The sequence below is a fragment of the Pecten maximus genome, chromosome 15, assembly GCF_902652985.1.
Source record: "Pecten maximus chromosome 15, xPecMax1.1, whole genome shotgun sequence".
Classification (NCBI taxonomy): Eukaryota; Metazoa; Mollusca; class Bivalvia; order Pectinida; family Pectinidae; genus Pecten; species Pecten maximus.
The window spans coordinates 16,366,755-16,384,803 of record NC_047029.1 but is presented as its reverse complement, the minus strand read 5'-3'; the positions used below and the strand labels follow the sequence as shown (position 1 = coordinate 16,384,803).

Below are 18,049 nucleotides of genomic sequence, written 5' to 3'. Positions count from 1 at the left end.
GAAAATTACAAGAATCCAACATATTTGCATCTACATGTGAAGTAGGTGAATGAACACACATATGGAAACGACAGGTGTTTCTAAGAATAGATACCTAGTCTATTATACTTTTGTAAGAGATAAAGACGACTAATACTTTGGTACGGACATCTTTTGATGACGCAAAAGGTACTGCTAGACACACTGTTTTGTCCTTCCGCCTTCGGCCATCAAGCTTTTGAAGGGATGTTTAATATTTACCAAATGTTGATATAACCATTATTCATCTTAAACCATGTAGTAACCTGATACACAGACCAAGAAGGTTCATATTCATACCGATTAAAATTAATTCTCTGGTCCTTTTGCTAAGTCACAATGCACATCTTTTGCTTATTTACATTTGTGCTCGCTATAAGCAGACCAGTGTCCTGTATGACAAGCCAAGTTGTCATTTATTCACGGAGCAACATTGATCCAGACTTTTACCAAATTATATCTGATCAACTTTATAAGATATCTTATATAATAAATGAGATTTCTTATATACTTTTCTTTATAAGATATCTTATATAAGATATATCATAAACTATATGATATCTTATAAAGAAAAATATCAGATATCTTATATAATTCGATAATATGATATCTTATAAAGAACGAGATTTGAATTTGAGAAAATGAACTCTCCTCCACTCGATGAAGCTGAATCTACATACAATGGTTTGAAATAGATTTATAATTGCCATATATTCAAGTTTGCTCGAACACGACTTCTGCTCCATGCCTAGCCGATCGTGGTCACGACAGACGGTTGGTTGTGTATGTTGCGCGTGCCTTCCAACAAAACGGAAGTTACCTTACAGAGGGAACAGTCAATCTCAAAATTTTAGGTTTTGTCGGTCTCACGAGAGTCTCGTTCTTTATAAGTTATCTTATAAACTTTTCTTTATAATTTGTTTGGTTTGTTTTTTTGTTTAACGTCCTATTAACAGCCAGGGTCATTTAAGGACGTGCCAGGTTTAGGAGGTGGACGAAAGCCGGAGTACCCGGAGAAAAACCACCGCCCTATAGTCAGTACCTGGCAACTGCCCCACGTAGGTTTCGAACTCGCAACCCAGAGGTGGAGGGCTAGTGTTAAAGTGTCGGGACACCTTAACCACTCGGCCACCGCGGCCCCTCCTTTATAATATATCTTATATATTATATAAGATATCTGATATCTTTTATAATATATCTTATATATCATATAAGATATCATATATTTTATGAGATATCTCATATTAGTACTTAATAAGATATCTCATAAACAAAATCCTATAAAAATATGAGATATCTTACATACTTAAAAAGATATCTCATAAAGAAAAGTTTTTAATATATCTTATAAAATATATAAGAAATCTTATATACTATATAAGATATCTTATATGAAATCTTATATATTATATAATATAAGATATCTTATAAAATATATAAGATAGCTTATATCTTTTATAAGATATCATATACATGTATATTATATAAGATAACTTTTAAACTTTAAATAAGATATCTTATAAACATATAAGATATCTTACATAATATATTAGATATCTTATATAATTTGGTAAAATACTGGATCAACATTACTTTGGGAATAAATGACAATCCTGATTTACTATCGCTATTATTGGTGAGTAAACAAACTGTTACTAATCCATTACTTTGTAATAATTGATCATCGAATTTGGAATTGTAATTTGGTAATAAATATTCGAGAAACTTCACCAATTTGTCATTATCAGTCAATATAATTATTGTACGATCTACAAAATATGCTTGTGTTCTTATATAAATTCACTATAACATTAAATTTGCTCATTCATTCTATTTCCTTTTAGGTTATTTTTCGGTCATTTGTCATCTCAGACACAACGACATTACCTTTTTCTCATTTTCACTGCCCAACATGCGGGAAAATTATCAAGAAGAAATCTAATATGGTTACATATAGTTCTAGATGTGAAAACACACCAGAATTCGCTAAGAAGAGCCCACCACTAACCAGGAAGAACGAAGGATACCCCGTGATGTAAACGCGCAGCGTGAAAATTTTGCAGATCATGATCATGTTTATAGCGGCAGTAGGACTGAAGGGCGGAAGGAATCACAACCTCTTCTTTCCAATGTTCTTACCAGAGTACCTAAAAGAAAGATTTGTTCAAAATATGGTAAATCAATCCATATCCGTTGGATAAAGAAACACATGAAAAATCACGAGAAAGGAAAGGTTCTTGACATTTCAGTTTACAGACACCATAACAGCGTGGTAATTGACGCCAAAGAAGGAATATTTTGTTCATCTGTAAATTTAAGTGGTCCTTACTTTCCTGTTCACGTAGTGAAAAAAACAAGTAGATCAAATCAAGAGAGCTTTTGTGAACACCAATCATGCATTGATTTAAAGGAGACCGCAAAGAACGGAGGAAATGTTTCCTTTGAATAAGTGCATGTAAGGTCAGCATCCTATGCATGCCAAGGGAAAGAAATCCACATGAATACATCAAAACTCAAGGGGATGAATGATGACCGTTTCCTCACAGATCAGCGATATCATGAAATGTTAGAATTCAAGGAAAACGTTCCAGGCGGTACTCCTTTACTTGTACAACTTCCACACGACGAGAGCAGCTCCGACAGATTTACCTACTTGTCTGTTTATGCAAGTACCAGACGGTATTGGTCTGTGATAGGTAGAACTGTCGTCACTTTTGACAAACTTGAAAACTCGTTTTCATGCAGATGTTCAAGGAAATAGTACCTGTATTTATGATATAATACAGCTTTAATTTACATCCCTGACCGTACCGGTCAACATTAGTACCTGTATTAGAGATATATTACAGCTTTAATTTACATCCCCGGCCGTACCGGTCAATATTAGTACCTGTATTTATGATATACTACAACTTTAATTTACATCCCTGACCGTACCTGTCCACATAAGTACCTGTATTAATGATATAATACAACTTTAATTTACATCCCTGACCGTACCGGTCAGCATTAGTACTTGTATTTATGATATAATACAGCTTTAATTTACATCCCTGACCGTACAGGTCCACATAAGTACCTGTATTCATGATATGATACAACTTTAATTTACATCCCTGACCGTACCGGTCAACATTAGTACCTGTATTAAAGATATATTACGGCTTGAATTTACATCCCTGACCGTACCGGTCAACATCAGTACCTGTATTTATGATATACTACAACTTTAATTTACGTCTCTGTCCGTACCGGTCAGCATTAGTACATGTATTAAAGATATATTACAGCTTAAATTTACATCCCTGACCGTGCAGGTCCACATAAGTACCTGTAATCATGATATAATAAAGCTTTAATTTACATCCCCGACCGTACCGGTCAATATTAGTACCTGTATTTATGATATACTACAACTTTAATTTTAATCCCTGACCATAACGGTCACCACTAGTACCTGTATTCATGATATAATAAAGCTTTAATTAACATCCCTGACCGTACCGGTCAACATTAGTACCTGTATTTATGATATAATACAACTTTAATTTACATCCCCGACCGTACCGGTCAACATCAGAACCCGTTTTAAAGATATATTACAGCTTAAATTTACATCCCTGACCGTACAGGTCACCATAAGTACCTGTAATCATGATATAATAAAGCTTTAATTTACATCCCCAACCGTACCGGTCAATATTAGTACCTGTATTTATGATATACTACAACTTTAATTTTAATCCTTGACCGTACCGGTCACCACTAGTACCTGTATTCATGATATAATAAAGCATTAATAAACATCCCTGACCGTACCGGTCACCATTAGTACCTGTATTCATGATATAATACAACTTTAATTCACATCCCCGACCGTACCGGTCAACATCAGAACCCGTTTTAAAGATATAATACAGCTTTAATTTACATCCCTGACCGTACCGGTCAACATCAGTACCTGTATTAATGATATACTACAACTTTAATTTACATCCCTGACCGTACCGGTCAGCATTAGTACCTGTATTTATGATATACTACAACTTTAATTTACATCCCTGACCGTACAGGTCCACATAAGTACCTGTATTAATGATATAATACAACTTTAATTTACATCCCTGACCGTACCGGTCAGCATTAGTACATGTATTTATGATATAATATAGCTTTAATTTACATCCCTGACCGTACAGGTCCACATAAGTACCTGTATTCATGATATGATACAACTTTAATTTACATCCCTGACCGTACCGGTCAACATCAGTACCTGTATTAATGATATAATACAACTTTGATTTACATCCCTGACTGTACCGGTCAACATCAGTACCTGTATTAATGATATAATACAACTTTAATTTACATCCCTGACCGTACCGGTCAGCATTAGTACATGTATTAAAGATATAATACAGCTTTAATTTACATCCCTGACCGTACAGGTCCACATAAGTACCTGTATTCATGATATGATACAACTTTAATTTACATCCCTGACTGTACCGGTCAACATCAGTACCTGTTTTCATGATATAATAAAGCTTTAATTTACATCCCTGACCGTACCGGTCACCATTAGTACCTGTATTCATGATATAATACAACTTTAATTTACATCCCCGACCGTACCGGTCAACATCAGAACCCGTTTTAAAGATAAAATACAAATTTAATTTACATCCCCGACCGTACCGGTCAACATCAGAACCCGTTTTAAAGATATAATACAACTTTAATTTACATCCCTGACCGTACCGGTCAACATCAGTACCTGTATTTATGATATATAGTACAGCTTTAATTTACATCCCTGACCGTACCGGTCAACATAAGTACCTGTATTCATGATATAATAAAGCTTTAATTTACATCCCTGACCGTAACGGTCACCATTAGTACCTGTATTCATGATATACTACAACTTGAATTTACATCCCTGACTGTACCGGTCAACATTAGTACCTGTTTTCATGATATAATATAACTTTAATTTACATCTGATGTAATGTTGAGAGGAACAGTTGTGGTATTGCCATTCGTCGTTAAATAACAGTTAATGTGTAACAAAAGCCTGTATAGACGTCACAGTGCATGTTGTATCGAATGCACCCCGGTACAGTTGGGTCCTTCCGGTACAGACAGAGACCTGTACAGGCGGGGATGTAGGCTGACAGACCCTACTCGATTGAGGGGATTGCATCACTTGCATTAAAATAATATTAGTTGTGCGATCCCTATTAATAGATTTACAAGCATGCCTAACGAGTAAGATTTGGCTTGCCTTCAATTATCACTTCAGCACATACTAACTAGACAAAGCTCACCATAAGCAACGTTGGTGTTTTCTATCTGATGAACAAAGAGTTTCAATTAGTACTTAACATTATCGACACTATATGACAATCAATAGCATCAATATAACATAGGAGATTTTTAATAGTTATAGCAGTTCCACATGTATGGAAAATAAAGATGACCATAAAAATGAAAGCGTGTTTTTGCACATGGTATCGTCGACAGTGAACTGAACATTAATTGTGGTAAGTTTATATTTATGCAGGCTTGTGTTATCATATATAGCATGTACCAGCTAGATTGTTTGAAGTTGTGAATTTACTGAATGAGCAAAAATGCCACCAGAGGCAGAGACATCTAGACCCTCGTCTAAAACTATATGTATAATGGCTATCATCTTTAAATTTGTTGTGTTAAGGGTCATCTATATAGCAGAATAATGTTGAATTTCAAACACGAATAAATACCTAAAGATTTGCACAAAAAATGTCATGTAATATACCAAAATGTTTGTTTGGACATGTAGCTTCTTACAATCACCAATAAATTGCTTTAGATGCTACCAGTTTCTTCTATACTAGAGTAACTTTGTGGTAAGATGTAGCATGGAATAATTCTAAGTCACGCAAATGACCAAACCTGAAAAATGGCCAAGCTGTTATGTTCACAAGTGTCTATAGCACAGGGTAGGAGCATTTGTTTGACCGGATTTTACTGTATGTACGTATAAACACTTATTTTGTTTTGACCATGGAATGCAAATGGCGGCTGTGAATAATTTTACACAAATATGGCTTAAAGGGGGGCATTTCAGTTAATAACAATACTCCTATATCATACATTTAAGACATCTCAACATAGTAAGAAGAACATTTTAAAGTCAATTTGTTAAATTGGTGAGTTTGCAGCCTTTTTCAGAAATAGGCATATTTTACCCCAAACTCAACGGTTGAACATTTTTTCATAAAAGTAGTCTTCTTGCCACTTCAAGAATACTTTATATTGTCTAATAAGAGCATTTTTGATGTTTTAAATACCTCCTTATATGCCGTATTTGTGTGATATCATTCACGACCGCCATTTGCAATTCAAGGTCAAAATAAAAACAGCGTTTATACATATAATAACGTCAAAGCTGGTCAAACCAATGCTCTTATTTTGTGCTTTAGACACTTGTGAGCAAAACGACATGGCAAGTTTGTGTAATATATGGGATACAAATGAGTTAATTATGTCCCCCTGAAGCATGCATTTTTCTTACGTTTTGTTGAAATTTACAAACAGCTTAACAAATTACATGTCAACAGCAAGTCCCACGGTTTGCCATGATACATACTAAAAGTTCATCATGTTACTTCTGTGACATTGCACCATAATAGGGATTTATAGGCCTGTAAAATATCAATGTTTTGACTGGATTTGCTGTTTAGATGCCCCTTAACACAAGTGTCCGAGTCTGGATACACAGCACTGGGTTATGAGTTTCCCTCATGTGTTAACTAGGCCAATACAGTACTAGCTACACGCTTCTGAAACACAACAGGGTCATTAGCCCGAGTTTCCTTTGGCCCTGACACCATACACACCAGACATATATATAGTGTCGGGGCCAGAGGAAACTCGGGCTACAGGGTCGTAAGCATATTACACATGTTTATACATGTATAAAGTAACACAAGGTACATCTAGATACCATATCTAAATCTAGTTTAATAATATTCTATTTTATAATTAATGCATCCAGATATAATTAATATTGAAATACATGTTTCAAGGGAGTGCAAGAGGTCATAAAATACAAATATTAATTACTTTTAATATCAGATACACGTAGGAGCTACTATTAGTATTTTTGTTTAAAATTATGCATGGAGTGTTAGTTATTGATAAATATAGCAAATTAAGTACATTTATTATAAACTTGCAAAGATTTTTACACTTCAATATTAAGCTTGTTCTTATGTTCATAATTAAAAACTTAAAATTAATGTACTTGTAGACGTCGACACACAAAGCTTGTTGACAAAGTTACACAATACAGGATTAATAGGTATATTGCTACATGATGAATTGAGACTAATTAATTAATAACTCCTCATTAGACTAAAATTGAACAAATAAAAATTGTAATGTAAATTATATACATATGATATACAAATCGTTTTCAGGAATTGCCCATAAATTTCAAGTGGAATGATGGCCATATGGAAATTGTAAATATATATCTTCTTCTGAGGTTTTGGTAATCTTTTGTCAGATTAATCACAGGGGCATGTCTAGTCTCATATTAAAAATAGCCAAAAATACATGCCCCTGTGGATTAATTATATGCTGCACAATTGCTTTCTAATAACATACATACATAACCCACTAATTGTTCCATTGGACATTTCCACTGTCTAGTGTCAGCACAGATTTGTCTTCGCTTGACACATGTTTAAGAAATAGTTAACGATGATTCGTGTATTATTGCAGGATATACAACGAGGACGAGGATATTTTGCACTTAAATTAATAACGAAGGCCGCAGGCCTGAGTTATTAATTAAAATTGCAAAATATCCGAGTCCGAGTTGTATATCCTGCAACAATACACGAGTCAAAGTTGATTATTTCTATTCTACCATGTACTGTTTAGTTCTGAGATCGACCTCTTTCTAATAGAAAAACAGCAAAGAAACCCCGGGAAAAGCTTGTAATTTATTTCTTGAGTATTGCATTATTTGTTATGAAATATACAGGCAATACAGTACTACGATCAAGAGCATCTATCATATGGCATTGATTTTGAAAATTAAAAAAAAAAGATAAAAAAAAAGAAGAAAAAAAAGTGGGGGCCTCCGTAAGGATTCGAACTCGCGTCGTGATAAAAATATATTGAAAGACTAACCCATTAGCCCACTCGGCTATAGTAACCTTTTATGAAACGGGTGAATATTAGATATTTAAAATTGTAACAGCCGTGACTCACGAACGTGTATTATTGGCACGAGCGTGGGTTATTGGAAAATATTACATGGTTTTTAACCAATCAAAACTGGCGTTACATAGCAAACATGGTAGAATATCATATTATTCACACACTTATATACATATATTAACATGCTTTTCAAAAACGTCTTTAAATACTTGTAGTAAGTAGATTTAATATATTCATCATCTTGGATATACTTGATCATCACACACAATGTACTAATTTCTATATATTACATGTAACATTATATATATATACATGTGTGTATCTAATGTCAGTAACTAGATGCATACAGCACATGTCATATTTATATAGATATATGTTGATTATTAATTGTAGTAATATCTTCAGTAAAATGTACAGTACTTCATATTCAGCCTCCACATATATATAAATGTATTATTCATGTGGAACCAAATTACAACATTTGTTTTGTACATGGAAGTTAGTTAAATCATAGCTCAAGATTATTCAAGATTACTAGTCATTTAATTATAGTTGCAAGCAGACATACAAGACATTTTTGTTGATAAAAAATACAACAAAAATTGAAATTAAATCAGAATATGATAAACATACATACATTTGTATATATGTCCATTTTTTCTTAGGATCAAGACCACTATATCAGATGGTTTTAGACACTAACAGGATTCCTATTGAAGAAATTATTACTATAATATAGTATCACCACATAGTTCCATTGTTGGTTTTGGGAGGCCACTGACATAGTTACATTATCATCGTCGTGGATACATAGACATTTCTGGCTACCATTGCGGAACACATATTTCAACTTTTCATGAGTATCCACAAACATCAATTTTGTATATATAAATTTTTCTCTCGTTATATTGATGTAAACAAAATAGAATTACGATTTTAATTTAAATGTCGATGCTGTTTTTTATAACTAGTGAGCTTTACAATTGTATATGGGATTGAGAAACGTTATCTTGTTAATACACTTACACCGATTGTAAATCAATAGACAGCCGTTCTAGTTACCCACCCTGTCCAGTAAGCAGGCACTGTTTTGTTTGCTGTACACACATTCCATATTTTGACCCGGTTGAGATAATCTCAATGGACCGTATATAAGCTACCTGTAATTTTCTGTCTGAAGGCGAAGAGCGGACTATTGTCATTGCCGGTGTGAGACGAGGACGACCTACCAAGATGTCCACCACTCTTAAATCATTCACTAAAGGTAAGAGCTGCTAATGTTACTTTATATAGAATATTTCTATTTTTAGCAAGCGAGTGTATGGACGTCTTTAGATACAAAGGTTAGGTATGTTAATTCTTACGGTCTGTTTATGGATCAAATGTATTAAACGAATCTATTGTCCTTTGTTACAACTTGAAATCATCTTGTACTGGCGATAAAATAAAGATAAGACAGATGCAATGAAGCCTTCACTAACAAAAACGTTACTAGATTATTATTTAAGGGGTATTGGCGAGTGCAATGGACAACATCAGATGAAAACATGGGAAAATGTGGGCAAAAGTGAGAATTGTGTTTCTACAGTATAATTTATCACATACTTTGTCGATGTTCAAAGGGCTGCAATTTTCTTACCTTCATATGTTATAACCTGTACTTATTTTATGTATCATTTTATCGAGTTTTTTGGGGAGAAAAAGTGGCGAGAAACATCATGAAACCACATTTATTTCCAGGTTCACAAAAATGATATACCTGTAGCACGTGCACGCATGTACGAGCGCACCTTAAATTTATATAGCCCAGAAGCCACCTATTGACAGGTAGTAATGACCCTCAGTGCATACAAAGCCCTTTCAAATAGTATCTGTCTATTGTGATTGATATTTTTCTATATATTACTTTTAAAGTGTCTACAAATCGTTAGCATACATTATTTCACAACACAGATTAAATATTTGGATAACAGACAACATAATCTGATTACCTGCACACGCACTAATTTTTATTATATATGTAGCCGAAACTCCTCCTAACTGCTTCGCTAACATTTGTCATGTTACAAGTGTCAACTTGTCAACATAATTTAGGGTATGACATGCGTATGTGTTAATATACATGAATAGTTTATGAGCAATTACATGTATGGTGATAATTAATTGAAAAAAACCCCCACAAAAACAAAAAAAACAAAAACCAAACAAACAAACAAACAAACAAACTCTAACTTTATATTGATTTGACCTTTAACTTTTGCTGACCTATATATTTATAATGTTTGACATAAGTCTGCATTGTTGTATGATATGCAATTAAACGTTTACGTCAACCAACATTTGTAAGTTCCAGTAAACCCGACTCTCAATTATATCTGGAACAAGTCGGGAGGCATCTCGATTTATGCCATGCAAGTCTTGTATTATCGCTAAACTGATACTAGATGATGCTATACAGCATATTTGAATACAATTTGGGGGCAAGGTCAACAGAATGCCGCCAGTTAGGCCACAACATTCGGAAAGCTCAGTATTTTTTTTACCGAAACGAGGCAGATCTTATTGTTTTACATTGGACACTCCAGCCTTTCATGAATTGACCGAATCACTGAAAATTGTAGTATATAGTCTTGTTTGTTTGTTTGTATTGTTTAACACCCTTTAACGTCATTTAAAATCGCCTCCCCTGTGTTACAGATAATGTGTTTGGTGAAAGGGAGTGTTTTATGTTTGTGTTTGTCTCCTTGGGCATAGCAACCGTAGCAACTACCATTTCAGGGACAAAACCCCAAACCTTCTTCATAAGGCGAACGGTCAGCTAAAGGTCAAATGTGAGGCGTCGTATACTACTATTTGCTTTACTGACCATATAGAGGAAACACCCACACATAACGTAAATGTATTTCCATGTTAGTATAATTATCTTATGTTCTAGCTCTTAGTTATAGTGTCCTTTCAGGTAATATGCACGGATATATACAGAGCATGATATAAACCGGGACCGGTGGTTAAAACCGTAAGGTTCGTTTTCTGGGTCGAATGCCGGTGTCACAATGTATCACACTGAAGATAAATAATCCTTTTAGATAAATATTACTTACCTCGGGTCAGAGACCAGACCGCTTTTTATATTACTTTGATGTATCGTTACAGCCTAGGATGCTGATATGAAAAATATAAACATTAAATCTACAACAGACAATGTAAACTAAGGATCGGGTACGTCGCATTATAGAACAACCAATTATGCATCCCCACACACCAGAACCAATGATGCATCTCCACACACCAGAACCAATAATACATCACCACACACCAGAACCAATAATACATCACCACACACCAGAACCAATAATACATCACCACACACCAGAACCAATAATACATCACCACACACCAGAACCAATAATGTATCCCCACACACCAGAACCAATTATGCATCACCACACACCAGAACCAATAATACATCACCACACACCAGAACCAATAATGTATCCCCACACACCAGAACCAATAATACATCACCACACACCAGAACCAATAATACATCACCACACACCAGAACCAATAATACATCACCACACACCAGAACCAATAATACATCACCACACACCAGAACCAATAATACATCACCACACACCAGAACCAATAATGTATCCCCACACACCAGAACCAATAATACATCACCACACACCAGAACCAATAATACATCACCACACACCAGAACCAATGATGAGTCTCCACACACCAGAACCAATGATGCATCACCACACACCAGAACCAATGATATGCATCACTACACACCCGAACTGGCGTACTGAGGGTAACCCAGTGATTCATTGGTTCATGCAATATTATGACGTATGTCAGTTATTTTGATTATAATATCACATTGGCTAATACTATATAAGGTTTATGTTTATACGTCCTAAAATGGCGGCCAAGGGATTATTACATGTTTTGTCCCCTACTTGAGACCTCGTTCAGATATTGTTGTGTTTGTCCGACTTATAGTTAAATTACGGTTGGATAGCTATAGTTTGGTAGAATGTTAATGAGGTTGTGAATATAATTTAAAAAGGGGAGAGGAGGGATAAGATAGTTGGCAATAATGTTACTAATCTAATATGACCTTATTAGCCCACCATCATCAGATGGTGGGCTATTCAAATCGCCATGCGTCCGTGGTCCGTGGGTCCGTCCGTCCGTCCGTCCGTCCGTAAACAATTAATGTTATCGCTATTTCTCAGAAAGTCCTGAAGGGATCTTTTTCAAATTTCATATATAGGTTTCCCTTGGTGCCTAGTTATGCATATTGCATTTTGAGACCAATTGGATAACAACATGGCCGACAGGCAGCCATCTTGGATTTTGACAATTGAAGTTTGTCATCGCTATTTCTCAGAAAGCACTGAAGGGATCATTCTCAAATTTCATATATACATGTAGGTTCCCCTTGGTGCCTAGTTATGCATATTTTATTTTGAGGCCAATCGGAAAACAACATGACCGACAGACAGCCATCTTGGATTTTGACAATTGAAGTTTGTTATCGCTATTTCTCAGCAAGTAATGAAGGGATCTTTCTGAAATTTCATATGTAGGTTCCCCTCGGTGCCTTGTTATGCATATTACATTTTGAGACAAATTTGAAAACAACATGGCTGACAGGCAGCCATCTTGGATTTTGACAATTGAAGTTTGTTATCGCTATTTCTCAGCAAGTGCAGAAGGAATCTTTCTCAATTTTCATATATAGGTTCCTCTTGGTGGCTATTTATGCATATTGCATTTTTAGACCAATCGGAAAACAACATGGCCGACAGGCAGCCATCTTGGATTTTGACAATTGAAGTTTGTTATCGCTATTTCTAAGAAAGTACTGAAGGAATCTTTCTCCAATTTCATATATAGGTTCCTCTCGGTGCCTAGCTATGCATATTGCATTTTGAGACTAATCGGAAAACAACATGGCCGACAGACAACCATCTTGGATTTTGACAATTGAAGTTTGTTATCGCTATTTCTCAGCAAGTACTGAAGGAATCTTACTCCAATTTCATATATAGGTTCCCCTCGGTGCCTAGCTATGCATATTGAATTTTGAGACTAATCGAAAAACAACATGGCCGACAGACAGCCATCTTGGATTTTGACAATTGAAGTTTGTTATCGCTATTTCTCAGCAAGTACTGAAGGAATCTTACTCAATTTTCATATAAAGGTTCCCCTCGGTGCCTAGCTATGCATATTGCATTTTGAGACTAATCGGAAAACAACATGGCCGACAGGCAGCCATCTTGAATTTTGACAACTGAAGTTTGTTATCACTATTTTTCAGAAAGTACTGAAGGGATCTTTCTCAAACTTTTTTGTAAGTTCCCCTGGTCTGTAGTTCTGCATATTGCATCTTGGGACCAATAGGATATCAACATGGCCGACAGGCAGCCATCTTGGATTTTGACAATTGAAATTTGTTATCGCTATTTATCAGAAATTGCTGAAAGGATCTTTCTGAAATTTCATTTGTAGGTTGCCCTCTGTGCCTAGTTATGCATAGCAGCATATTACATTGTAGATTTTGAGACCAGTCAGAAAACAACCTGGCCGACAGGCAGTCATCTTGTATTTTGACAATTGAAGTTTGTTATCGCTATTTTACAGAAGGTACTGAAGGGATCTTTCCCAAATTTCATATGTATATTCCCGTTGGTCCCTGGTGTTGCATTTTGGGACCAATCCGAAAACAACATGGCCGACAGACAGCCATTATCGCTAAATCTTAAATTTTATATATAGGTTCCCCTTGTTTGAAAAGTACTAGAGGGCTGTTTCTGAATTTACCCAGATTAGTAAGACTTAGAGGAAGGGAAAAGTAGAGAAATGATCAATCTGATATGGAACCTATAAAGATCATTCAATGGTGGGCGCCAAGATCCCTCTGGAATCTCTTGTTTTCTTTTTTGTATTCAGGTACGGAGTTTCCAGCTTCAAAGCCCGGAAAACTACGACTGTACAGCATGCGATTTTGTCCATATGCTCAAAGAACCAGACTGGTATTGGCACACAAGAAAATAGAGTGAGTAAAATCTGTTTGAAAGTTAAAATAAAGACATACATGTATCTTCATACTCGGCACAACTTACATGCCAGGCATGGTGACAAAACCATATCATTCTTTTTGCTGTAGTGCTTAATACCTTATGTCAGTTTACTCGCAGTAATCGTCAATTAAGCATACCTGTTAATGTAGAGTAAACCATACCTGTATGTCTATGGAACTGACATCGTTTTGTTTGTAAATATTGTAACATAAATAGTTACTACCGTAAACCAACCATATTTTCTAGGCGACTTAATTTTGTCTTTCATGCCTAACGACATTTCGCGGCGATTTGATTTCAAGATTAATAGTTATAAAAGGTCTACTGTAGATGTGATTGAAACTATTTTTGCGGCGATTAATTTTCGAGAATTGTGTTATCATCAGATTTGAGACAGTTAACGTTGACCTGAAGGCAAAACCTGATTGGTTCCTGGAGAGAAATCCACTGGGATTGGTGCCCGTGCTGGAGCAGGATGACAAGATTATATACGAGTCTGCAGTCACGAGTGACTACCTCGACGAAGTCTACCCAGACAATAAACTGACCCCATCTGACCCCTACAGGAAAGCACGCGACAAAATGCTAATGGAGATGTTTGGCAAGGTAATTGCAATGTTCGGTCCCAGCTTTGAATTCGTCTATTCAGTCGATTCGATTCATTCTCTTACAGTCACATTGCCAAAGGTATGAATATTTTTTGAATAACAAGACCTATATTTGTCTGAAATAAATATGCACTGCAAGTAAATTAGATCGTTTCCTATGGCTCCAAACTCCTGTAAGTAAATAGGACTGTTTCCTATCGCTAAAAACTCCTGTAGGGACCACGGAACCAAATGATTTCCCATAGACGGTACCGTTTATCACTGTACTGCTTAAATGGAGTTTTCAACACTGGTCCAGTAGCCACATTTTTGAAGTATGTCATCTCGGAAACCTCTAAATAGAATGATAAAAATACCAATTTGAACTTTTTTTATATGGGGGCCACCATCTTGTATTGAATTCAGCACAAAAAGTCATCTAAATTTACAACAAAATACACACTTACTTAACTCCCCCTGACAAAAACAGGCTAGCAAAAAAATAACTTTTTTTTCTATATATTTTACATCTACATGTGTTGCCCAACCCACATATTAAAACTTTGGAAACTTCTCTCACATAAATATCCAATCAGTAGGTCCCGATGCATTCACCTTCCTATTAAATCTTCTGCCCAAACGGGGAAAACCCACAATCTATTTTTGATTTGGTTCTGTGGTCCCTGTAAGTAAATAAGAATGTTTCCTATTGCTCGAAACTCCTGTAGGTAAATAAAAATGTTTCCTATTGCCCCATACTCCTGTTAGTAGATAAAAATGTTTCCTATTGCCCCATACTCCTGTTAGTAGATAAAAATGTTTCCTATTGCCCCATACTCCTGTTAGTAGATAAAAATGTTTCCTATTGCCCCCATACTCCTGTTTGTAAATTAGAATTGCTCCTTTCGCTTCAAACTCTTGCAAAAGCATGCATGCTCAGCTGGATAAATGCACCTCAGAATCTAATAATGGCCATTTCCTTTAATGTTCGATTGAACGATACAGCCATAGACTGCAACACGACTCATATATTTTAATTCGTCCCCAACGAAACATATTCAACGATTTTATATTGGTTGATGTTAGTGTTGTTAACATTTCCATTACGTTGTCAATAGAGTTCTCTTAACTTTGTGATACGAATTTTAACGCTTTTAAATTAATGTTGGTGTTTGGTGATTGTGGCACCATTGCCTTGTGTTTGGTGATTGTAGCGGTCATGTTATTGTGTTTTGTGATTGTAGGGGGCGTTCCATTGTGTTTGATTATTGTCGGGGCCATTTCATTGTGTTTGAAATATATATATTGGTATATCTATGGGAACAAACTGTACTCATCTGTTCACCGACTTGGTTTTGATTTCATATGAGGCTGGTCTTTACGAAGTCCTTCGATTTCCCCTACATTTATTGGTAATGTGTTATCTTAAAAGAACAAAACCTGTAGTGACAAATGATATAGATATGCATCACACAGTTGTGTTATTCATCTAGAGGTCGCTCTAGAGTCATTTCAGTAATGCAAATGACATCTTAAAAGCTGTGTTAGCCTTGAAGTAGTGAAATTTAGGAGGAGGTCGAAAGAGTAAAAAATGGCATGAACAAATATTTAGATATAGAATAGGAAGAAAATTATTTTACGAATGTAATCAATTTCATGTTTTTAATAGAATACTATCTTTGGAACATTGCTGTGCATGTTTATCTACTTCAACGCAAGCTTTGTTTAACTTGTTGAACATGCTTTAATAATGATCTAACGCGAATGTTTAAGTCAAGCAATATGCTGTGTTAAATATTGTCACCATTTCAAACAGCACAAACCCAAGTTAATTGTAAGACGATCTATTGTACTCAGATAAACCGCTACTTATTTTGACAAGTTGATCGTGTTTATCTCAGGTGATTACCAATTATTACGGTACACTAAGGAGCAAAGGCGAGGACAAAGACATTGTAGAGAATCTATTGAAAAATCTTACACCATTTGAAAAGGCGTTAGGAGAAAGAGGCATCTACTTTGGAGGTATATTTTCCCCTTTTTGGTTTCTCAATAAACAAAGGTTTTTACCTGGAATAATAATTTATAAGTTAGTTTTATACTAACTGGATTACTTTAATGCTATCTAGAATTTCAATTACACGTCAACTTCGAGCTGCGATGTTAACTTTGTGTGGACTTTTCGTCTGCTTTGATTTTAGCCATAAACCAAGTTCTGCTTCATTGATTACATTCGGGTGAATTTATTGTATTATTTCTCACTTTAAGGTGATCAACCTTCGATGTTGGATTTCTTTGTGTGGCCATGGTTCGAACGAATGGCCGTCCTATCGAAGATACTACCTAATACAGATCCCTTGCCAGCTGAGAAGTTCCCTAACCTCACAGCTTGGGTTGAAGTGATGAAGTCCCAACGCGCTGTCAAGGAAACTATGTTCGATATCCCCACACACCTCGCTTTCTATCAGAGCTATGCATCAGGAAAACCTAACTACGATGTAGGGCTGACCATGTGATGATCCAGAGGGTAGACACCTTTGTGGATAGTAGACGATAGTTGATATAAAAATAACATTGAAACTACAAATCTATATATATTTATATATTTATAGGCGAAATATTTATTGTAGTGAAAATGTGAAAAAAAATGTTTTGAGTGTTAACACAGGAAAAAACCATCAAGGTTTAATTTCTTTGAAACTTTGACATAAGATGTGTGACATCATTTTTTTTTCATAGCACAATTCTTAAAAAAATTGAATTTTACGTAAAATTTAGTCAGTGCGAGGCTACCACTTTAAAAGTGTACTGAAACGCATGCTTTTAATCAGTTCTAATAGAATTTTGTGCGAACTTCATCCTCTTATATCCTGTGTCACTACATGTATCTCTTACTAAGACCACGTCTAAGAGTGGAAGGGGTGTACAACTATAACGTGATATATTCATTTTGAAATGCAGCTGTTTACAAAATAAAAAGAATATGTTTTTAAAACCCGGGACGACGTTTATCTTTGATTTATATTTCTACGAGTTTTATTGTCAAGTATCACTTTTGTTAATTAACAATAACTCGAGGATATACGATATGGGTTTTTTTCAATCTCAATATATAAA

General features: G+C 35.3%; 1 protein-coding gene across 2 annotated transcripts; it reads left to right on the top strand.

Annotated features, from left to right (window-relative positions):
- The first annotated feature begins 5,495 nt into the window (after nucleotides 1-5,495).
- LOC117343811 (glutathione S-transferase omega-1-like) lies at nucleotides 5,496-17,929 on the top strand. 2 transcript variants are annotated; one of them, XM_033906327.1, is made up of 6 exons: nucleotides 5,496-5,567; nucleotides 9,422-9,505; nucleotides 14,215-14,320; nucleotides 14,732-14,951; nucleotides 16,834-16,957; nucleotides 17,201-17,929. In XM_033906327.1, the coding sequence occupies exons 2-6, from the start codon at nucleotides 9,475-9,477 to the stop codon at nucleotides 17,446-17,448; spliced, it is 729 nt and encodes a 242-aa protein (XP_033762218.1). In that variant the 5' UTR covers nucleotides 5,496-5,567; nucleotides 9,422-9,474; the 3' UTR covers nucleotides 17,449-17,929. The 2 variants fall into 2 exon arrangements, with proteins under 2 accessions (XP_033762218.1, XP_033762219.1); XM_033906328.1 differs by lacking the exon at nucleotides 5,496-5,567 and adding an exon at nucleotides 7,510-7,535.
- The last annotated feature ends 120 nt before the right edge of the window (nucleotides 17,930-18,049 follow it).